The following is a 22,883-nucleotide window of genomic DNA, read 5'->3' as shown; positions in this document are numbered from 1 at the left end:
AATGTCCTACCTGACTTTTCGTTTTTAAGAAAGCATTTACTAGGTCTGTTTTGGTCTGTTGTAACTCTTTTTCTTGACTTTCCACAACAGTTGCTCTAACGGCGTCATAGGCACTTTGAACTGCCTGTCTCGTTGCTGCATCTGTTATTTTCGTCATATTTTGTGCTACTTCTCTTAACTCTTTGTCGAAACCTTCAGACTTCAGTTTCTTTCCAGATGAGAAGTCGTTCACTAGTTTCACCTTACTATGAAGAGCTTCGAAGGCGTTCTTAAAGTCAGCATTCATTAAAGCTTCATTTGAACTGTCTTCATCCGCTTGTATTTTTGTCCTTATTGACCCTATAAGTTGGGCTGCTTTGGCGTTGGCTTGGGCATCTAACCAGTCATTATTAGCTTTTATATATTCTGCACTTTTCATTGCCTTTTGCATGGCTGCGTCGTTATTTTTACTTTCTTGTGCTAAGTTTTCATACTGTACGGTTTGGTTTTGCAACTGTAAAAGTTTTTCTGCCTTTACATTTGCTTCAACTTCTTTTTTATACTCATCGCTATCCATATATGTCTTCAGGGCTTTTTTTTTATTTCTTCATCTTTCAGTACTTTATATTGAGTAGTATGGTTTTTCAAATTTATAACATCTGTTCCATTTTTGCTACTTCTGCTGCTTTTTCTGACACTTTTTTCGCATATTCCTCTGTACTTAGTTCTTTCAGTTGTTCTTCTTTCTTCTTTTTCTCTACGTTTAACTCATTGAGTTTCTTTGTCTGTCTGTCATATTCTAGTTTCTTTTCGTTTTCACTTATTTGTTTCTGTATGTCTATGTTTGACTTTTTGACATCTGTTATTTGATTTTTGAGTGAACTCAAATTCATTTGACTTTGAGGGTTATAAGCTGTTCCGTCTGCAGCTCCACCATAGCCTGCCATTTTCGCTAAAAGTGCCGCTCTTAAACCTCCACTCTGTGCACCAATAACTCGGTTTAAAAGCATAGGGTTGCTTGACATTTGTTGCAACATAGTGGGGTCATTCATAATTTGTTGTTGCAACTGTTGTTGTGGTGTCAGTTTTACTATTGGATGTTTCAATGCTCTCTTCCTCTTACGTATATTCTTACGTAGCTTACGTGGCATTTTAAGTGAAGTAAAAAACGGTTTTTGACAGATGTTTATATGACACTTTTTGTTCAGCACAAAAAACTACTCGGTCAAAGTGTTGTCAGTTTTGTAAAATAACCGTCCTATCTCATTCTATAAGGAGAAAAGGCTTCTCAAAGTATACTTCCTTGGAACGCCCGTAACTTTTCCTGTAGCGACGATAGACCCTTACTTGTCCGGACAAAGTTATACTATTTTGAGTGCTCTACAAAAAAGTCAACAGCGACGACTCTCAAAAACCGTTGTGTAAAAAGTTTTACCGTTGGACAAAAAAGTATATATAGAAAACAAAAAACGTTTATAGTTCATTCAATATTTGAGATGGAACGGTTTGCCAACGGTAACTATTAAATAAAATAAAAAAATAGAGGGAGTCTCCGTTGACGAAAACGGTTCATCTCAAACTCTTATTTGAAAAAACAGTTTATTTTTGTCTAATGGAAGCCAACGCTGTTAACCACAATTCAAACATTAACAATTCTCAACCGCTAACCAAAGCCAAAGCCCCACAACCTCCAAGAACCGGCACAGCGGTTAGAATAACCACCAAAAAGTCTAACAGCGAATTAAGAGAAATTCTTCAACAAATTTGCTCTAAATATCTCAAAGACGCCGAAGAAAACACACAACCAGACGCTACATACAATACTCAGTTCTGTGAAGTTCTGAACAAAGCAATTGCTAGTTCAATTGAACTTACTAAGACAATTCCAAATCCAATTGAGCTTAGCGATGTCTTAGTTCAGTATTTTCCAACATTTACTAAGCTTATAATGTTGAGAACTTTATACCAAGTTCGTCAAAATCTTCCTCGTTACATGCAACGGTCATTCGACAAGAGAATTGCTGAATTCCAAGTCTTTAGTTACGGATATGACGAAGATGAATACGTTGACGAGTTCGGAGACAACTGTACAAAATGGTTTGAATGTTATACGACAACACAATTTGAATTCGACTTTCTCGAATTCAACGCAGCAACCATTCATATCATTGCTCTTTACCTTTCCGAACAACAACAAGACCTCGCAGATGGAGATGTTGTTACTGTCGTCATGGAAACTCCTGAACAATTCGGAAAAAAGAAGTCTCTAATTGCCAAATTCGTTCCAGGACGATGAGGAGTATATTGATAAGGTAAAAATCAAATTTTATTGCATATTCATCGAGAAAATAAACTAACGAATCCCTCAAAATTGAGAGGGTAATCCTCCTCCTCTCAAATAAACGTACATATGGGTGCACCCTTAAGAAGCTAAATTCTGAAGTTTACATGATCCTCTCGTGTGCACCCTTAAAAAATGCAAAAAAAATTGAATACTTTACTGGCTGGGCAAATTTGTCGCCGCCCCAAAGTGACAGGAAAAAAAACGTTTAGTATTAAAAAAAAAGACCGATGAGAGCTTCGTTCGAAATATAGAGGGAACTGAGAATGCGCAACCATTCTCAGGGAATATTGGATGCTATTCCCGTTCCCTCTGTATGGAAAATTGAGGTTTTCAAAGGGAGTTAAAATAATATCAAATTTATACTAATTTACTTCAAAATACAAAAGTATTTGACAGCTAAAATTAGTTACTTTAGCAAGCCTATCAATACCCTTTTACGATTATTGTTACTTTTTCGAAATAAAAGTAAAAACAAATTTATACTAATTTACTTCAAAATACAAAAGTATTTGACAGCTAAAATTAGTTACTTTAGCAAGCCTATCAATACCCTTTTACGATTATTGCTACTTTTTCGAAATAAAATAAATTTATTATCAAAACCCTTTTTTTCTTAGTAAAAATAAAAATTTTATTTTATATTGTAATAAACAGAAATTCATCAAAAGTGACAGCTCTCAATTTTTTGACATTTGTAAATTCTAAATTGAATGAGAAAAATGAAATAATACTAAGCACAATACAATATTCTAGATTTAATTATAATTAGGAAAAAGTTAGTTTTGAGAGTACTTTTCATAGGCATATAGAATGAAATCTTCTGAAAAATAATATCACATAAACTCATATTATTTTCTAATATATAACTATTTTATATAAAAATCAAATTCAATGATCTTAAAAGCGAAGGATAAACCTCAAAATTTACGAATATAATGAGTGGGAATATAATGCTTATCTATCATAAAACCATATGAAATATCAATTTTTGCTTTACGCCTAATTTTTGACGACAATTAGCAAAAAATGTTAAATGTTAACACTCAGTCCATTTGAATATGAAAAATAAAATTGACTTTGATTAAATGTTTTTATTTATCATGCAATTCTTCTTGCGACCAAAGATTTGAATAAAACTTCAAAAAATAAGATAGCTTAAAAAATAATATACGGTAGTGTTTACTAATAGATGAATAGTATATAAATTCTATTAAAATGAATTTGATCCAAAAAAATATATAAAATTTGATCATAAATAAAATCGTTTTAAATTACTTCTTCATTTAAATTATAACAATTATTTTTGGTTTTATATTTTTTTGGATCAAATCCATTTTAATAGAATTTATATAAAAAAAAAAAAAAAGGTAATGGGGCTTCCAGGCGCGTTGCGCCCTCTAGCCCTGAAGATGTTTAGTATAAATGAAGTTTTTATTCGGAGGGCTTCCAGGCACTTCGTGCCCTCTAGCCCCGAAGATGTTTAGTATAAATGAAGTTTTTATTCGGAAAATTGTTAGTCTTCTGGTGTGAATTCGGAGGACTCTTCTTCTTCCTCCATTGCTTCTGGGAAGAAGCCTTCTTCTGGGTCGAAAACATTATATAATGTGTCGCTTTTCACAAATTATATATGTTTTCATGCTTTGTCACTTTTCCGTCACTTTTCAGGAAAAACATTTTTATTATTATATATAAATGAATTTTACAAAACCACCGTTACCGTTCTTTGGAAATAAGAGTAGATGTAAAGATATTATATTGAGAGAACTTAAGAAACTACCGAATGGTCTAACATTTGTAGATTTGTTCGGTGGAAGTTTCTATATATCCCATTTATGTCATACAATATTCCCAGACTCAAAGATTATATGCAATGACTTCGACAACTATATGGACCGTCTCAAACATATACCAGACACAAACAATATATTGAAAGAGTTAAAAGAAAAGATACCTATAGGTAAGATGGAACGTATACCATTAGATAACAAAAATATTGTGAGAGAGGTTTTGAAAAAAGCAGAATATATAGACTGGGATAGTATATCTGCTAGACTATTATATAGTGGTGCTATAAGAGTTCATGACATTGAAACACTTATGTCAAAAGTTTTATATCTTAACTATACAAATGTTTTCAAAGAGGACATAGAAAAATATATTGAGGGTATAGAGTTTGTGAGATGTCATTGGACAGAGTTGTATGAAAAATATAAAGACAAGGAAAATGTTTTCTTTATAGTGGACCCGCCGTTCTATAACACATGGGATTTTCAATACCAAGTAGACTGGACTTTGAGAGACTCTTTAGAAACTTTAGACGTTTTACATAACCATCCATGCTTTTACTTTACATCCGATAAAAGTGGTTTGGAAACCGTTATGAGATGGTTAGAGGACATACATGACTATGAGCTTAGATATGACAAGATAGAATATGAGAGAGGTCCTATAAACTGGAGAAAGTGTCACAATAAAGAAATTTTATTAGTAAGTAAATGTGGTTTGAAATAGGACTACTTGTTTTAGGTTTTTTCCATTGTGTCATTTATTTATTTGACGTGGCAGAAAAGTACAGAGAATATGAAGATGAACCAATGCCTGCAAATGTTCAGTATATGTACTCGTAAGAGATATTTTTATCTAATATTAAATGGACGCACAGAACTTAGCGAATGCACAGCAACCTGGACAACCAAACCCAGAGAATATTCCAAATGAAGTTAGAATACAAACTGCAATGGCAAACTATGGTCAAGTGCCAACAGATGTACAAATGCAAACTGCCATGTCAAATGACGCTGCGTTAGGTTTGCCACCATGGTATGCAAATATGAGATGGAAAGAGTTTTATACAAACCCTGAAGTGGATATAAACAACTTTATGCAGATGACGCGAACACAGGAGTTGACCCAGAATATGTTTTCTACCAGAGGAGAAACAGAATGTATGAGCTCCAGTTAAAGAATGCTATGGAACTCAACAGGAAACGCAAAAGACTAGGCGGACATTAGATTTTTACATATAGTAAAATGGGTTTCTTCAGTAGTATTGGAAACTTCTTCAGAAGAGTTGGAAGAGGTATATGGAATGGCGTCAAAACCGTAGGAAAAGGAATTTGGAACGGAGTCAAAAATATTGGTAAAAGAGTAGGTCAGTTTGTTGGTATTATACCTAAAGACCCTGAACCAGAAGAACAAGCTCCTGTTATACAACAGCCTGAACCTGCACCACAGTCTAGTTGGCAACCAAATCCAACACCTCAACCGTATTAAAAAATTATTTTTTACCGTTCGATAGTAGTTGTATATGAAACTAAGTTCTAAGTAAAACGCATGGTATAATGGAATTATTCTTTTTCTTCCATCTGTAGTAAACCATACTTGAAAGTCTGAAATACTTCCACTTGGTGGTTCGTATAACTTTGTAGGTTTTTCGTAAAAGTCATTTGCCAAGCATAAGAAAGAGTTTTGGGCGCCAGAAAATGAAGCATGAACAATAATAGCAGCTGGGTCGAAAACATTTTCATATGTTCCATTAGGGTTTTCGACTTCATAAAAGTCTGGGTGTACTGGATATGCTGCAGGCTGATTTAACATCCTCATAAATCTATACCATGCCAAGTTGTTATATTTTGTAGAAATATAAACGTTTTCTCCAAGGTCTTCTATTCTATTGATTTTAACAGTTGCATTTTTCCTGTCATAAATAATATCGAGATGGTATTCTCCCTCGTCAATGTTATACTGGTTTGCATATTCGATATAGATATCGTTTATTTTTTCTTGAAAAGCTTGAAGAGTTGTTTCTAAGTTTACAAGCAAACTAACTTGTAAAAGTTTTCCCTGTTCAAATTTCTCATACATACGTTTTTCTTTGTTATAGTATCTAACTTCAAAACCGACCGTAAATGGGAAACCATGTATGGCTTCTGAAATGAACTTCATTCTACGAAAGCCAATAGCTTTTGTGACGGATGGGTCTCTTAGCCATCTTAATGGGTAGTCAAAACGATAGCCTTCATGCTTTACGGTCTCTGTCTCAAACTTTTGACCGACATTAGTAAAAAGTTCATCTAATGGTTTAGTTGTAGCAACTCTTGAATTTTCTTTTTCTATTGGAAGCATATTTTATCTAGAATAAAAATGTCAAATGAAACAGCGTCTATGAGAGAAATACAACACAACCGACAACTCATTATGCAAGCTCTAAATAAGAACACAACAAACTTTTCAAACTATTCTAAGATATCTGAGTCATTGAAAGAAGGAAACTTAAAACTGACATTAAACCCAATGACAGATGAGTTTCTGTTTCAAGACAATAAGAACCATACTGTCTGTATAAATCCAACAAAAGGAACTTTAAACGAGAAACCTATAAATGAACTTCTTTTGAAAACAGATGTTGACAACAAAGCTGACAAAGAATATGTAGACGATGCAATAGCAAAAGAAGAAGAAAGAGCTAACAATGCTTATGCAACAAAAGAACATACTCATCCTGAACTAGCAGACAAAACATATGTTGACAATAAAATGTCAAGTGAAGTGACAAGAGCTGAAAACGAATATTCTAAAAAGACTCATACACATACCATTGCAAATATTACAAACTTACAAGAAACCTTAAACAGGAAAAGTGACGTTGGACATACACATACAATTGCAAATATTACAAACCTACAAGAAACCTTAAACAGGAAAAGTGACGTTGGACATACACATACCGTTGCAAATATTACAAACTTACAAGAAACCTTAAACAGGAAAAGTGACGTTGGACATATACATTCTATATCTGATATTACAAACTTACAAGAAACCTTAAACAGGAAAAGTGACGTTGGACATACACATACCATTGCAAATATTACAAACTTACAAGAAACATTAGAGACAAAAGCAAATAAGACTCATACACATTCTATATCTGATATTACAAACTTACAAGAAACCTTAAACAGGAAAAGTGACGTTGGACATACACATACAATTGCAAATATTACAAACCTACAAGAAACCTTAAACAGGAAAAGTGCCGTTGGACATACACATACATCTTCTGAAATAACAGACTTAAACGTTAGCCTTGAAAAGAAAGCAGATAAAACATATGTCAATGAAATATACCAAAGTTTGATAGGAACAAAAAATATTGAAACTATTGTTGGTGACTTTTCTTTCAATGAAGAAAATAAATATTTTAGATGGCAGTTTGTACATTCCTTAAAAAATGGTACACGGTGTAAACTCATTCCGAAAAATAACAATGAAATGTATGTAAGCTATAAAAAGAATGATGGTACACAAGTTAAAGTTCCATTAGACAACAACTGCTACTTAAACTTATATGGAGACGAACAAAAGAAATATTTAAGAGTTTATGAAATGACAGATATGACATTGCCTGACCCAGCTCCAGCACCATATTATTATGACTATGGAGATGACGTCAGAACACCACATGTAGATGAACAAAAGCTAACATTATATTTAGATTATTATAGATATAAAAGATATAATGCAATAGAAAAAACGAGAATAGTATACTATTATGAAGATGACAGAAATAAATATTATAGTCAAGATTTTACCTACCCTGAAAACATAAGATTATATTATAAAAAATATTCTGACACAAACCAGAAGAAACCTGAAATAGTTGCACTATATTTTAAGTTCAAAAGAGACAATCCTATAATGTCTCATATGTTTGATTTAATGAACCCAGTAGGTTCTATTTATACATCTATGGAAGCAAGAGGTCCTCAAGTAATGTTTGGTGTTGGTGCATGGGAACAAATAGTCGACAGGTTTTTGTATTGTGCAAACTCTTCAAAGGAAACAGGTGGAAGTAAAACGATTTCAGGTGAAAATTTACCTGCACACAGTCACTACATAGATTTAAGTACATCTCAAGCAGGTTGGCATAAGCATAGATATTGGGATTGGTCAGGAATGACAAAAGGTAAAGGATATGATGTTAAAGACGACGTTAAGTTTGCTATAAATTGTTACTGGGATGACACTCAGGGAGAAGGAAACCATACACATTTCGTTTCAGGATATACACAAACAACGGGACAAAGTAAAGAATACATGCCACCTTACATGACAGTTTACGCATGGTATAGAATTGCTTAGTCGTCATTTTCAACTTCTTTAGCATATTCGTCAGGAGTTGTCTTATATTTGTTAGGAACTGTCTTTGAAAGTATACCACCTTGAACTTTGACAAGTTTGAAACGAGGTCTGACAATAGTAGTTTTATCTTCTGCTTGCAGTCTGTACATTTTGCCATGTTTGCCTAAACTTCATAATATTCTCTTGTATACTTTCTTCTATTTTTACGAACACGAATGTGAGTACCTGTCGGGTTCCCATTGTTGTCATAGTCAATAGTATTTTCATATGGTCGCGTTTAGGTATTTCTATTTTTACTTTGTCGCCTTTCTGAAGTTTGAAGCCCGGCATTCTTTCTTGTTTGTCTCTTTTGACTAAATTATTAAATATATAGTCTTTCTCTAAGTCAGGGTTGTTTTTCATTTCTTCGGGGAGTGGTTTCCCAAACCTTTTTGTTTACGGTTATTGTAAATATTTAAAACTTGTCTCATCTTTGCCATGGAGAAGTGTCTATATTTGTCGTCATATGACATTTCATTTGCTTCACCACCTTGTGGTTGGTTTAAGTCTCTTAACATTTTTATACAACCGTCAATGACACCAAGAGCAGAATGGTTTTGGTCGACAATGAAATATTGGTTTACATTTTTGAACGCAGATAGTTTTTAATATCATCTGATTTGAAAGAACTTTCACAGTCAGATGTCAGTTTTGTTGGATGGTATTTGTCAACGAATATTGTCAAAGCAGTTTTCACATCTAAAATATTTTTGGACCATAATGGTATGGCTTCACAGTATCTTGTGTTTTGACCGACAAATATTAGCCAGTATGGTGGTCCATCTGTTCTAACTCTCGGAATGTTTTCCAAGATATCCATAAACCAAGCATTTGGTGTTGAACTAAAGATTTTTACCATGAGTGCTTTCTTTGTCGCTTTAGAAACATAGGGTCCTTGTTTGGATTCGTCATTTTTTATCCTATAAGAAATGGGTTTATTTGGCGCATTAGCAGGAGTTGCATCCAGATTTTTGCCCGCAGTGGGAACAATAGCCAGAGGTGTATTTGGAGTTGGAAGGAAGATTTGAGTACATTAGGTATACTTAAAGAGAAAGCACAACCTATTATACAAACTGTACAGAAAGGTTGGGATGTAGCACGAGATGCAACAAATCTTATTCCAAATCCTGAAACAAGAGGAAAAGTTCAAGGATGGATGGACAATGTAGGAAGACAAGCAGGAAACTATTATAACAAAGCAAATGACTACTATAACCAAGCAGGACACTATATGGACCAAGGTGAAAGATTCTTTAACAGAGGATATAACCATGCACAACAGTGGTAAACAATAACCAACCTCAACCGCCTCAAACGTGGGGAATGTAAAGTTTTTTACTGAGATGAAATGAACAATACAGCATTGAGACAAATGGGTTCAAGATGGATTTGTCGACTTCCAGCAGTTACACCACGTGTTTGTCAAGTTCTTCCTATACCTCAGGAAGTTTTAGACCGACTTAAAAAACAACAACAACCAGTTGAAAACAAACCAAACTAAAATTTTTTACTGAGATGAAATGACCGAAGAAGTTGAAACGGTAGATTTGACACCACAAACAAAAAGTCAGAACCATTGTCAAAACCTGTCAAAGAACTTACAGATGAAGAGAAAAATTCAATAATAGAAAGTGCCAGGTCTGGAAATACAAACCCTAACTATAAAGTCACTTTTCATAAAAATGGAACGGCTAGTATCTCAAAAGAAAACAGACTCTCACAAATAAAATATTGAAGTCTGAAGGAGCTTTCGAGACAACAGATGGAAAAGTTTACTTCACTGACCAACAGTTCATTATAGAACATCTCATTGACTTAGAGTCGAAATATTCTAAACTTTACAACAAACACAAAAAGTTGAAAGGAAAACAAAAACAAATGGCATATGATATTTATGAAGATGTTGACGACACAACTGTTCCTGCAAGTGAAGTAAAGTCAGAGAAACCGAAAAGTGACGAAAAACCGATAGAAGAAGAAAAACCAAAAACTGAAGATAAACCAAAACCAAAGTTTAGTTTGGAAACTAAACCAAGTCAACCTTCATTAGCTGGTATGGGTTGGCGTCAAAGACTTATGGCAGCAGGCGGTTATGTTAAGTAAAGAAAAATATTTTTTTATTTTATTTGAAATGTACGCTGAGTTTGTTGGAGAAGACCGTTGGGAAACTTGTTTGTTAGATGAGAAATATGAAATGGCATACCATTTTTAAAACAATATATTTTACATATATTAAATGCTTCAGGTTGAAAAACAAAGAACAAAAGTAGCAGATACAAAACCGTTAGACTATATCTTTACAAATGCTGGTAGGACTATTTCAGATGAAGAAATTTCATCCCGAGCATACAGGTTTGACTATCCAATTCGTTGGCTTCAAAGTCCTTCAGATGCAAAGGCAATAGGATTTAGAAGAGTTTTGTTTTCAAATAGAACTAACGCATTTATGTTCGCAGTATATTTTCATGGCAGTATAAAGGTCATGATGGTCTAATAGACAAATTTGACGAAATGAGAATCTTTACAGTTCGTTCAGACGAAAGTCTTGAGAAAACTCTAAATGACTTTCAAACTCAAATGAACAAATATTATTGGGAATTTCAAGAAAAATACGACTCTTTACTAAATGGAACATACTATCTGAAACTAGAATATGACAAGATGAACTCCACCGTTTCATTTCAAAAGATTGAAATTAACCCTCCAAGAGATACAGAGTTTTTATTTTGGAAAGTAGACAAACGTTCTTGGGCACAATTTCTTCGGTTACTAAACCAGAACGAACCATTACCACCAGATGGTCCATTTAAATTTATACTTCCACCAGCAGATTTGACAGTTTATAGAAACGTGTTTGACCCTCAAAATGTTATGTGTCATGCAAGTTTCAGTTCAAGCAACAATAGTTTTCTATGTATTGGTAAGGACTTTTATGACTTTGCTTCTAAATTCTACGAACCACCTAGTAACAGTTTCTCTGACTTTCAAGTTTGGTTCACAACAAATGGTGTGCAACATATTATTCCACTGTACTATGACTTTTATCTCGAATTGTCTTTCATATATAACTACGGAAAAGTGCTGAAAAAGTATTGAATGTGAAGATATTAGAAAATAACACGTTTTCTAACATCGTAGAAAACTCATGAAAACAATTTATTTTTGACACTTTCACAAAAAACATAAAAAAGTGAAGTTAAACGTTAAGGTTTACTGAACTGGTTGGATGTCGCCTTCTGAGGTTATGAAGAACGGTTGTCCTGAGAAGTGGAACAGTGCTCTGAGAATTTGTATAATTCGTGGAATTGGACTCTCTCTGTTTGGAAGTAGTATCCAAGGACGCTTGGCAAAGAACTTTATAATGGCTTCCTTCTTTGCTTGCTTTATGCCATCGTAGGCTGTCCCGTCTGGTATTTGAATTGGAATTCCAGTCGAAATCTCGAGAGTCAAGGCAGCCCTTCCAGAAATAGTGGTGAACTTGACCTTGGGCTTCATGACCTTGCGCAAGTAGTCTTTTATGCAGTCGTTAATTTAAATTAGGTAAATTGCCTCGTCAAATGGCTCGATGTTGTCCATTGCACTGCTTCAGAACAATACTTGTACTTTTTCAGAACAATACTTGTACTGCTTCAGAACAATACTTGTACTTTTTCAGAACAATACTTGCACTGCTTCAGAACAATACTTGTCCTGTTTCAGAACAAGACTTGTACTTTTTCAGAACAAATTTCCCGTAAAAGCTCTCAATTTGTGAGAAAAATTTTCTGTTTCAGAACAATACTTGTACTGTTTCAGAACAATATTTGTACTGTTTCAGAACAATATTTGTACTGCTTCAGAACAATATTTGTACTGTTTCAGAACAATATTTGTACTGTTTCAGAACAATATTTGTACTGTTTCAGAACAATGTCCGACGTACCACCAACCGAGTCCATTCCCAAACCAGAGGAACCTAAAGCACCAGCCCCTGCACCTCAGTTCCAGCAAGTACCTCCGATTTACTACCAATTTCCACCTCAAGGTTACTACCCACCACAAGGCTTCCCGAACTACCCTCCTCTGCCTATGCCTTACTTCCCCAACCCTTGGATGTTCCAGCAAGCTCCACCCCAACAATTCCAATTCCAATACAAATCGAAGAGAGCCCAAGAGTTCGAAGAAGGTCTGAACCGCTTACGCAAAGAGTACGCTACAGCCCCTATTGAGAGAAAGTTGTTCCCGGACCAAAAAATATAATTTAGGGTAGAAGGTTAGATCTAACCTCTTTTCTACCCTCTTGAATTTTCATGATTTCATCGTAAATGTTTTGTCATGACTTCTTCGTACATGTTTTGTCAAGACTTCTTCATGAATGTTTTGTCATGACTTCTTCGTAAATGTTTTGTCAAGACTTCTTCGTAAATGTTTTGTCAAGACTTCTTCGTAAATGTTTTGTCAAACATGAACGTACATGCTTTGTCATGATTTCATCGTAATGAGTGTAAAGGACCCAAAAATAATGTTTAGGTGAAGTGGTGCGATCTCACCTGTTTTTTCACCTCTTTTTTTCACCTCTTGAATTTTCATGAATTTCCTTAAGATAGAAAAAATAAAGTTAGTTTTATTTTTTTATTTTGTATGTTAGATATGATTTCAGGGATTTTTTTGACGAAGTGTCAATGTTCACTTCGTCAAAAAATAACAGTTATCTAATGAAAAAGTGTCATTTTTTTGTATTTTTTTGTATGTAAGATATGATTTCAGGGATTTTTTTGACGAAGTGTCAATGTTCACTTCGTCAAAAAATAACAGTTATCTAATGAAAAAGTGTCATGATTTCATCGTAAATGTTTTGTCAAGACTTCTTCGTACATGCTTTGTCAAGACTTCTTCGTAAATGTTTTGTCAAGACTTCTTCGTAAATGTTTTGTCATGACTTCTTCGTAAATGTTTTGTCAAGACTTCTTCGTACATGTTTTGTCATGACTTCTTCGTAAACTAAACGTAAATGTTTTGTCAAGAATATAACAACCGTCTGAATTCAGACGGTTGCTTTTTATATAAAATTCATGCAGGAAATTCTTGAGTTTTGGTTGAAAGAATACGGTGGAGCCAAAAGTGGCTCGACCTCAAAACAAGCATTTTATGAGCTTACTAAGGGTGTTATGAATGAATTCAAAGGTATTTGCATACATCCTGACCTCGTTCATTTTGTTCCCGGACCAAAAATATAATTTAGGGTAGAAGGTTAGATCTAACCTCTTGAATTTGTCATGAATTTTCATGAATTTTCCCGAAATAAAAAATAAAGTTAGTTTTATTTTTCATTTTTTTGTATGTAAAGACATGATTTCAGGGATTTTTTTGACGAAGTGTCAATGTTCACTTCGTCAAAAAATAACAGTTATCTAATGAAAAAGTGTCATTTTATTTTTTTATTTTGTATGTAAGATATGATTTCAGGGATTTTTTTGACGAAGTGTCAATGTTCACTTCGTCAAAAAATAACAGTTATCTAATGAAAAAGTGTCATGATTTCATCGTAAATGTTTTGTCAAGACTTCTTCGTACATGCTTTGTCAAGACTTCTTCGTAAATGTTTTGTCAAGACTTCTTCGTAAATGTTTTGTCATGACTTCTTCGTAAATGTTTTGTCAAGACTTCTTCGTAATGAGTGTAAAGGACCCAAAAATAATGTTTAGGTGAAGTGGTGCGATCTCACCTGTTTTTTCACCTCTTTTTTTCACCTCTTGAATTTTCATGAATTTTCCCGAAATAAAAAATAAAGTTAGTTTTATTTTTTTTATTTTTTTTATTTTGTATAAAAAAATAAAAATGTCAACAATCGGCACAACAACACTTCAAACAACAGCACCTAACTCGTTAGTTATGAATCCTACGTCAATGTTGGTAGAAATGAAAAGCTTCATTCCTTCTTCATATACTTTTGAAACAGAAATCCAGAAGATAAAGCAAGAACTTTTAACATGTAATTTAGACTGTAGTGCGAAAGATGAAGAAAATGAACAGTATCTTTATGAAATGCAGGACATTATTGACCATTTGCCTAAACTACCTGAAATTCAGCAACAAAAACTCACTATTCCTGAATTCGATGAAATAGAAGTCAAAGCAACTGACTCAGTAGAAATAAAGAAGTTCATTCGTAAGGTAAACTATGAGTTTCTAGGATTTCATTGCAACCATAAGGTTATGGACAAAGATTGCGACATGGTATATAAGAACATCTCTGACATATATAAATCTGAAGAATTTAAGACCTACGACAACTTTGTTTCGTTAGTTGCTGAATGTGTATGGCAGATAAGAGATAAAGATAGAAGAGGCAAAGTATGGAACAAACAAATAAAACCAGCAACTTTTGAGATGAAGAGAGCAATTGACGCTTTAGTTGTTTTAGCAGGTAAGGTTTCAGAATATAACGCAAAAATGAACCCGCAATGTTCTAAATGTAAAGCGGCAATTAGGAAATATAACTACTCCGTCAAAGAGATAGAACGTATGAGAAACGACTATGCTGACTTAAAGAAAGAAGCAGAAAAGCCAGCAGAAGATAAAATGGACATGTTAGCATTTCTGAACAAAAACTATCCAACTGCTGACGATTTCCTTCTATCTGACGTCAAGAAGAAGTATAAAGAGACTTTCGGCATAGTTAAAACATTCGATATCCTCAGCGAAGAAATAGAAGCTACAAAACTGTTTAGGATTTCAAATATACATCGTACAATTCATGTAAAACGCTTGTGAAAAAACAGGTGAAAAAACAGGTGAGATCGCACCTCTTCACCTAAACTTTATTTTTGCCGAATTCTGTATAAAATTCTGAGTAAAATAATTTTTAGGGCTTGTGTCAAACCGTTGAGTTTTCACAAAATTTAAAAAATAACGTTTACCATGTAAAACGCTTATAAAATAACTGGGGTAGAAAAGAGGGTAGAAGACAGGTTAGATCTAACCTTCTACCCTAAAATATATTTTTGCTGAAAAATGACCAAATTTCATGAATTTCCTCATATGTTTGCTACCCGAGGAAAACCGAGGGTAGAGATTCCGTACGAAAATCGTAAAAAATTGCCAATAAATTTAAGAGGTTGGTATGTACATAGACTATTAGTAAATGCAGTTGCAGTGAAGGCTTACTTTACATCGTTCAGAAACCAAACATACAGACATTGGTTCAAAAACCAAAGCACACAAGAACTTTTGAGAGAAATTTCTCTAGACCGACTTTTTTCGGTCTAGCATAAAACTCATGAAAATCGTAAAAAAATGACCAAATTTCATGAATTTCCTCATATGTTTGCTACCCGAGGAAAACCGCGGGTAGAGATTCCGTACGAAAATCGTAAAAAATTGCGAGTAGGGAAAAAAACCTGGTCGCCTAAAACTCATGAAAATCGTAAAAAAATGACCAAATTTCATTATATAACTGTTATTTTTTGACGAAGTGAACTTTGACACTTCGTCAAAAAAATCCCTGAAATCATATCTTTTATACAAGATAGAAAAAATAAAGTTAGTTTTTTATAAAATATTTTTTTTATTTTGTATGTAAGAACAGAAATGACAAACACTGAGTTTGAAACAGTTAGAAAGATAGACAATGACACCAAATTGGTTAGAATAGGTGATTTAAACGTAAGATACTCAAAGAAATACAACAAATATTCTTTGTCAGACATTATATTTCCATCTGGAAAGAAAACAAAGGACTGGGTTAGAATTGCTTCTACTCAGAAAATTTTGACAAGAAATCCTGAGCTTATGATATCGGTAAGATTCTATGGAACTGCAGCATATCTCATCGACAAAAGTCTTATACCAATAGTTTTGTTATGGTTAGACCCAGTTGTTGGATATAACTTCATAACATATGGTTCATTCGATACGGAACGTTGCAGTGAAGGCTTACTTTACATCGTTCAGAAACCGAAGGACTTCAACACAAAAAGATATAAGATAGGAAGGACATATAATATAACTCTAAGATATGACAGTACAGTCAATAGAGTCAAGGTTGTGTTTGTTAATGATATGAGAGCTGCTGAAACAGAACTACTCGAAAAGTTTGAGAAAATGTATGGTGCTCCCATAAAAGGTAAAGAAACGTTTGAAGTAGATGAGATAGATAAAGCTATAAAATTATTTGACGAAGTTGCTGAAAAATACATGTAAAGCGTTTATTTTTGGTCTTTTGTGAAAGATAGAAAAAATAACGCTAATTTTTTATAAAATTTGACGAAGTGCAAATCTTCACTTCGTGTCATAATGTAAAAATAACGCTAATTTTTTAAAAATTTGACGAAGTGCAAATCTTCACTTCGTGTCATAATGTAAAAATAACGCTAATTTTTTATAAAATTTGACGAAGTGCAAATCTTCACTTCGTGTCATAATGTAAAAATAACGCTAATTTTTTATAAAATTTGACGAAGTGCAAATCTTCACTTCGTGTCATAATGTAAAAATAACGCTAATTTTTTATAAAATTTGACGAAGTGCAAATCTTCACTTCGTGTCATAATGTAAAAATAACGCTAATTTTTTATAAAATTTGACGAAGTGCAAATCTTCACTTCGTGTCATAATGTAAAAATAACGCTAATTTTTTATAAAATTTGACGAAGTGCAAATCTTCACTTCGTGTCATAATGTAAAAATAACGCTAATTTTTTATAAAATTTGACGAAGTGCAAATCTTCACTTCGTGTCATAATGTAAAAATAACGCTAATTTTTTATAAAATTTGACGAAGTGCAAATCTTCACTTCGTGTCATAATGTAAAAATAACGCTATTTTTTTATAAAATTTGACGAAGTGCAAATCTTCACTTCGTGTCATAATGTAAAAATAACGCTAAAATTTGACGAAGTGCAAATCTTCACTTCGTGTCATAATGTAAAAATAACGCTATTTTTTTATAAAATTTGACGAAGTGCAAATCTTCACTTCGTGTCATAATGTAAAAATAACGCTAATTTTTTATAAAATTTGACGAAGTGCAAATCTTCACTTCGTGTCATAATGTAAAAATAACGCTATTTTTTTATAAAATTTGACGAAGTGCAAATCTTCACTTCGTGTCATAATGTAAAAATAACGCTAAAATTTGACGAAGTGCAAATCTTCACTTCGTGTCATAATGTAAAAATAACGCTAATTTTTTATAAAATTTGACGAAGTGCAAATCTTCACTTCGTGTCATAATGTAAAAATAACGCTATTTTTTTATAAAATTTGACGAAGTGCAAATCTTCACTTCGTGTCATAATGTAAAAATAACGCTAAAATTTGACGAAGTGCAAATCTTCACTTCGTGTCATAATGTAAAAATAACGCTATTTTTTTATAAAATTTGACGAAGTGCAAATCTTCACTTCGTGTCATAATGTAAAAATAACGCTAATTTTTTATAAAATTTGACGAAGTGCAAATCTTCACTTCGTGTCATAATGTAAAAATAACGCTAATTTTTTATAAAATTTGACGAAGTGCAAATCTTCACTTCGTGTCATAATGTAAAAATAACGCTAATTTTTTATAAAATTTGACGAAGTGCAAATCTTCACTTCGTGTCATAATGTAAAAATAACGCTAAAATTTGACGAAGTGCAAATCTTCACTTCGTGTCATAATGTAAAAATAACGCTAATTTTTTATAAAATTTGACGAAGTGCAAATCTTCACTTCGTGTCATAATGTAAAAATAACGCTATTTTTTTATAAAATTTGACGAAGTGCAAATCTTCACTTCGTGTCATAATGTAAAAATAACGCTAAAATTTGACGAAGTGCAAATCTTCACTTCGTGTCATAATGTAAAAATAACGCTATTTTTTTATAAAATTTGACGAAGTGCAAATCTTCACTTCGTGTCATAATGTAAAAATAACGTTTACCATGTAAAACGGTTGTGAAAAAAAGAGGTGAGAAAAGAGGTTAGATCTAACCTTCTACCCTAAAATATATTTTTGCTGAATTCAGCACAAAATTCTGAGTAAAATGGCATAAGATTGCTTCCCTCGGAAAACCGAGAGAAGAGATTCCGTACGAAAACAGTGAAGAACAGCGAGTAGGTAAGAAACCTTAGTCGCCAAAACTCTATGAAAACAGTGAAGCACAGCGAGACCGACTTTTATCTGGGTCGCCAAAACTCTATGAAAATCATGAATTTCCTTAAGATAGAAAAAATAAAGTTAGTTTTTTATAAAATATTTTTTTATCCGGAATATAAAGACAGATATGTCAACATCAGAGAACACAACAACAGTTATAGTCCATGAAGCTATAAATGAAGAATACGAGTACATACAGTTTAACAAACAACTCCGTCTCATTCGTTCGGTCAAAGACGATATGTACCAAATGCAAAGTATTTTGACAGCATGTTTTGCTCCAGACACTAAACACGCAGACGACTGGTTCAAAAACCAAAGCACACAAGAACTTTTGAGTGAAATTTCTCTAGACCGACTTTTTTCGGTCTTGCATAAAACACATGAAAATCGTAAAAATTTGCCAATAAATTTAAGAGGATATTATGTACATAGACTTTTAGTAAATGCAGTTGCAATGTGGGCTTCTCCTCGTTATGCATGGCATGTTTACAAACTTCTTGACGAAATTCATAGACAAGAACGTGAAGAGATGGAAAAGAAACTTCAAGCAAAAGATGAAGTCATTGAAGCAAAAGACAAAAACATTCAGAAAAGAATACCACGTTCGGTACCAAAAGGTAAGGAAAAGAACTATAAGTATATGATTTATACTGAAGAGATGGAAAATGAAGAAGATAAAGATATGGTTATGTTGCATTTAGTCAGAAGAAACAACAAAAGCTTTTACGACCTTGCTAAGATTTACAAATCTGACAGAAATTGGTTCTATCGCGAAAACTTACCGATTTCAATGACACCGAATGAAGATGTGAAACAAATAGTTCAAGATACTTTACCTCAAACACACTATGATATGAAAGGTTGTACAATACTTACCTTCAAAGAAGATTTGCCATTGTTAAAGGAAAAAATAACAGAGTATTTTGACAACTTCAAACAAGTAGAGTAGATGAGCCATTTATTTTTCAAGCTTGACTTCAGATGGCTCAGGTAGCTCTATAAAGTAAATTGCCTCGTCAAATCCTTCTGGCATTCCGAGTCCTTCCTTCCGACAAGAAAAGTTCTTCCTTCCAACAGGAAAAAATTTTCCTTCCGACAGAAAAAATTTTTCCTTCCGACAGGAAAAAATTTTCTAGTTGTCCGTCCGTAAACCATTCAAATTTTCGAAAATTGAGAACTTTTTGGTCGAACTTCAGAAAAAGTTTTTCCTTCCGACAGAAAAAGTTTTTCCTTTCGACAGAAAAAGTTTTTCCTTCCAACAGGAAAAGTTCTTCCTTCCAACAGGACACAAACGAATGTCTCACGTCCCTCTTCCTGAATGCCTTCCAAAGCCAGAAGAACCGACAGCCCCAGCACCACAACAGACTTACTAAGACTAAACACTTACATTTTTCAAGCTTGACTTTTTACAATTTGAACTTTGTTTGCGTAGATATGAATTCTGAAAGAAGTATGAGGGTCTTGTATGACTTTATACTTCTCCCATAGTTCATATCTGTCAAACTTACCTGCCATGGACTCTTTCATAAGTTCCATGAAATCGTCTTCGGACAATCCGGGGAAAAGTATAATGTCAGTAAGTATTCTTTTAACATCCTTACTTAAACTCTTTGCTGTCTGTACACATATTACGACTGAGATGTTAAAGTGTCTGAGCTTCTTAAGAATTCGACACATATCTTGTTCTCTATTCTTTAACAAAGGATGAGAGGCGAAATCATCTAAAATAAGAAGACATCTATGAGGGTAAGTCTTCCAATCGTAAGATTGCAATTTCTTCGAAATGTATTCTATCTCTTTCTGTTTGTTTCTGAAGTGTTTCTTCTCTAATATTCTCTGCATTTCCTCATTTGGGTCTTTAAACTTAGAATTTATATACTCATTTATAGCATTATACTTCAAAACTCTTCTTTGGTACTTCTTTATCCAATCTAACAACTCAGAGTCTTTTATACATACTAACTTAGACTTCTTTATAATATCTTTGAACGAATTGACGGTTTGGTCAAATTGACCAGAAGTCGAACAAATAACAACTAACTCATAGAATGGGTTCTTCTCATCTAGTTCTTGTTGTTGTGCAGCCATTTTAAGATAAGTGAAAGTCTTACCCGACCCAGGTGGTGCAATTAGACCTGTTATACCATTCTGAGCAAATAAGAACTTGTCATGTATAGGTTTTATCTGAGCATTTTCTAACTTCCTCTTGTTCTTGTTTAAAACATTCTCAAATTTCTTGTCAATGTCAGCAAACTTTTTTTCTAACATATTTTTAGAAAAATTAAAATTTTTATCTTTTAGAAAATGTCTAGCGATTTCGCTATCTATATTCGAGACAAGCTTTTCGACAGCAAAACATCTGTCGACCATAAAATCTTACATAGTGTAAACAAGAAAGGTGAATTTGTTCTAAAGTTCTGTTTCTGGGAATATGACAAGAACCATAAAACATTAAGCAGAGCAGTCTTAAAATTTGTCAATGACAGACTTGTTGACAGAGATGACACCGATTGGAAAGATGAAGTCCAACAAAAGTTCTTAGAATGCAAAGAAGACACATGCGCTGTTCTTGAAGATGAAATAGAAAACAGAATAGAAGAGCTATTAAAGGACAAAGAACTTTTACAAAAATATGGTTCTGAGAAGTTTGACATAACTCCACCAGAAAAGAAGAAGAAAGAAAAGAAAGAAAAGAAAGTAGAAGAAGAGAAGAAAGAACCTGAACCAGTTCCAGAGAAAAAGAAATTTGACATGTAAAAATAAAATTTTATTTTAGAACATTTCTGGGTCAATGTCAATGTTCTCTTCCTCTTTAGGAGCAAACACTGGCTTAGACTCTAAAATCTTTTTACCCAATTTACCTTGAACTTCTACAACTTTAGACTCATAATATTCATAGTCGTCTGCTTTCTTTGGTTCATAAGGTATAACAAGTTTGTATGCTTTGCCTTCTTTAAGGTTTGAAAACCTTCTGTCAAAACTTTCTTTGACTGCTAACAAACCTTCTATGTCTAAGTCTTCAAATTTCGCACCATTTTTAGTCACAATAGCAAACTTAACTGGTTCGATGTTCCAAACTTTGCTGAATGAAGACTTTTCAAAATGGTAGAAGTAAACATTCAAATATGTGAATGGGTCTAGTTCTTCTTTAAGTCCCGACATGTACTTGTTTACTGAAATATATTTCGTCATCTTTTTCTATCGGATAAAAAAATATTTTTTTTTAAATTTACTCATAAAAATTTTTCTTTGTATATACACCATTCTGTACGTCTAAAAGACTTTTGACATTTGCCAAGAATGTTCGTTTAGACGCTGTCATATAACCATATTCTTGACAATATTGTTTATACGAATCGTACAATGACCTTTCATCTAATGACACAAAGTCAGTTTCATCTATGAACAGTTCATATACACTCTTGTTTGCTTCTAACAATGTTTGTCTCTCTTCGGTATGTGGAATTTGTCTTGGATTGAACTTAGAAATATCTAATGTCATAAAATATGAGAACAAGTGGTTGTAAAAGTCAGATGTCAAAGTTTCTGCTAAGTCGTCAAAATATTCTGTATCTTGCATATGAGAATCTGACGTTCTGACAACTACATATCTTCTGTCAGAACTTTCTAACTTCATCGGAACAGCATTGTTTGAAACCATAATGAAGTTTGCAACATTTTCACAAACTCTTTGGTCTTTATATTTTCTTTCAACAACTCCAACTTTGTCTGTTATAAGACTCTTCAAAGCATCTGAGTTCAAAACTTTTGTTGTATCTATACTTTGAAGTTCATTGCAATATAAGTTTCATATTCTCTATTGAGGAGTTAAACTTGCCACAGATGTTTTCTAAGTTTGTCATATTCGGGTTCGAATAGCCCTCTAACAGTTTGCATAAGATATCTGTAAAGAATGTGTTCTTACCAGTTCCTTGTTTTCCAATTATAATGAGAGCAGTTTCATTTTTAGCACTTGGATGTTGTAAGATGTTTGCAAACCAACATAAGATATACTCATAAACCTTTTCGTTTCCATTGCATATAATTTCTTTGACATGGTCTAACCAAGCTTCTATAATATTTTCTTTCCATTCTACTTGTTCGTATTTATATCCAGTGAAGATAGAATAGAAGTTTGGAGAAGGTGTATAGAACTTATACCTCGAACTGAAAAATCTTCTAACTTTGACAATAAGATATCCCAAGCATCTAACATCTTCATGCCAACTTGTACAACTTTTATTTTCTTAAG

The 22,883-nt window shown here is 33.2% G+C and overlaps 11 protein-coding genes and 7 pseudogenes across 18 annotated transcripts, besides 4 other annotated features; 12 read left to right on the top strand and 6 right to left on the bottom strand.

Moving 5' to 3' along the window:
* Positions 1-629: 629 nt before the first annotated feature.
* On the bottom strand, positions 630-1,130 carry TVAGG3_1086240 (protein of unknown function, DUF4106 family; the record flags this gene model as incomplete). Its single annotated transcript, XM_051256863.1, has 1 exon — positions 630-1,130. One exon carries the CDS (start codon positions 1,128-1,130, stop codon positions 630-632), a length of 501 nt encoding a protein of 166 aa, XP_051075966.1.
* A 461-nt stretch (positions 1,131-1,591) lies between these two features.
* Positions 1,592-2,275, top strand: TVAGG3_1086230 (uncharacterized protein; the record flags this gene model as incomplete). The annotated part of the gene is made up of 1 exon (XM_001299053.2): positions 1,592-2,275. One exon carries the CDS (start codon positions 1,592-1,594, stop codon positions 2,273-2,275), a length of 684 nt encoding a protein of 227 aa, XP_001299054.2.
* Positions 2,276-2,401: 126 nt separating this feature from the next.
* Positions 2,402-2,506: a mobile genetic element.
* Positions 2,507-2,965: a mobile genetic element.
* A 2-nt stretch (positions 2,966-2,967) lies between these two features.
* Positions 2,968-3,004: a mobile genetic element.
* Positions 3,005-5,060: 2,056 nt separating this feature from the next.
* On the top strand, positions 5,061-5,307 carry TVAGG3_1086190 (annotated as a pseudogene). Its single transcript has one exon. A coding segment is annotated over exon 1 (247 nt).
* Positions 5,308-5,353: 46 nt separating this feature from the next.
* On the top strand, positions 5,354-5,596 carry TVAGG3_1086180 (serine threonine-protein phosphatase family; the record flags this gene model as incomplete). Its single annotated transcript, XM_051256862.1, has 1 exon — positions 5,354-5,596. One exon carries the CDS (start codon positions 5,354-5,356, stop codon positions 5,594-5,596), a length of 243 nt encoding a protein of 80 aa, XP_051075965.1.
* A 4-nt stretch (positions 5,597-5,600) lies between these two features.
* On the bottom strand, positions 5,601-6,448 carry TVAGG3_1086170 (annotated as a pseudogene). Its single transcript has one exon. A coding segment is annotated over exon 1 (848 nt).
* An 18-nt stretch (positions 6,449-6,466) lies between these two features.
* On the top strand, positions 6,467-8,467 carry TVAGG3_1086160 (phage tail repeat-like family; the record flags this gene model as incomplete). Its single annotated transcript, XM_051256861.1, has 1 exon — positions 6,467-8,467. One exon carries the CDS (start codon positions 6,467-6,469, stop codon positions 8,465-8,467), a length of 2,001 nt encoding a protein of 666 aa, XP_051075964.1.
* Positions 8,468-9,101: 634 nt separating this feature from the next.
* Positions 9,102-22,883: part of a mobile genetic element that runs on past the window's edge.
* Positions 9,855-10,007, top strand: TVAGG3_1086150 (uncharacterized protein; the record flags this gene model as incomplete). The annotated part of the gene is made up of 1 exon (XM_051256860.1): positions 9,855-10,007. The coding sequence occupies one exon, from the start codon at positions 9,855-9,857 to the stop codon at positions 10,005-10,007; it is 153 nt and encodes a 50-aa protein (XP_051075963.1).
* On the top strand, positions 10,244-10,609 carry TVAGG3_1086140 (annotated as a pseudogene). The gene has a single exon. A coding segment is annotated over exon 1 (366 nt).
* TVAGG3_1086130 lies at positions 10,743-11,344 on the top strand (annotated as a pseudogene). The gene has a single exon. A coding segment is annotated over exon 1 (602 nt).
* TVAGG3_1086120 (uncharacterized protein) lies at positions 12,416-12,745 on the top strand (the record flags this gene model as incomplete). The annotated part of the gene is made up of 1 exon (XM_051256859.1): positions 12,416-12,745. The coding sequence occupies one exon, from the start codon at positions 12,416-12,418 to the stop codon at positions 12,743-12,745; it is 330 nt and encodes a 109-aa protein (XP_051075962.1).
* Positions 14,324-15,259, top strand: TVAGG3_1086110 (organellar and viral DNA polymerase type B; the record flags this gene model as incomplete). Its single annotated transcript, XM_051256858.1, has 1 exon — positions 14,324-15,259. One exon carries the CDS (start codon positions 14,324-14,326, stop codon positions 15,257-15,259), a length of 936 nt encoding a protein of 311 aa, XP_051075961.1.
* TVAGG3_1086100 (organellar and viral DNA polymerase type B) lies at positions 16,076-16,687 on the top strand (the record flags this gene model as incomplete). The annotated part of the gene is made up of 1 exon (XM_051256857.1): positions 16,076-16,687. The coding sequence occupies one exon, from the start codon at positions 16,076-16,078 to the stop codon at positions 16,685-16,687; it is 612 nt and encodes a 203-aa protein (XP_051075960.1).
* TVAGG3_1086090 (KilA, N-terminal/APSES-type HTH, DNA-binding family) lies at positions 18,756-19,580 on the top strand (the record flags this gene model as incomplete). The annotated part of the gene is made up of 1 exon (XM_051256856.1): positions 18,756-19,580. The coding sequence occupies one exon, from the start codon at positions 18,756-18,758 to the stop codon at positions 19,578-19,580; it is 825 nt and encodes a 274-aa protein (XP_051075959.1).
* Positions 20,370-20,899, bottom strand: TVAGG3_1086080 (annotated as a pseudogene). The gene has a single exon. A coding segment is annotated over exon 1 (530 nt).
* On the top strand, positions 21,174-21,388 carry TVAGG3_1086070 (annotated as a pseudogene). The gene has a single exon. A coding segment is annotated over exon 1 (215 nt).
* Positions 21,404-21,823, bottom strand: TVAGG3_1086060 (protein of unknown function, DUF4108 family; the record flags this gene model as incomplete). The annotated part of the gene is made up of 1 exon (XM_051256855.1): positions 21,404-21,823. One exon carries the CDS (start codon positions 21,821-21,823, stop codon positions 21,404-21,406), a length of 420 nt encoding a protein of 139 aa, XP_051075958.1.
* On the bottom strand, positions 21,861-22,211 carry TVAGG3_1086050 (Poxvirus D5 protein-like family; the record flags this gene model as incomplete). The annotated part of the gene is made up of 1 exon (XM_051256854.1): positions 21,861-22,211. One exon carries the CDS (start codon positions 22,209-22,211, stop codon positions 21,861-21,863), a length of 351 nt encoding a protein of 116 aa, XP_051075957.1.
* On the bottom strand, positions 22,264-22,853 carry TVAGG3_1086040 (annotated as a pseudogene). The gene has a single exon. A coding segment is annotated over exon 1 (590 nt).

This window comes from Trichomonas vaginalis, assembly GCF_026262505.1.
Source record: "Trichomonas vaginalis G3 chromosome Unknown ctg_170, whole genome shotgun sequence".
NCBI classification, from domain to species: domain Eukaryota; phylum Parabasalia; order Trichomonadida; family Trichomonadidae; genus Trichomonas; species Trichomonas vaginalis.
This window is presented reverse-complemented; position numbering and strand designations above follow the sequence as displayed.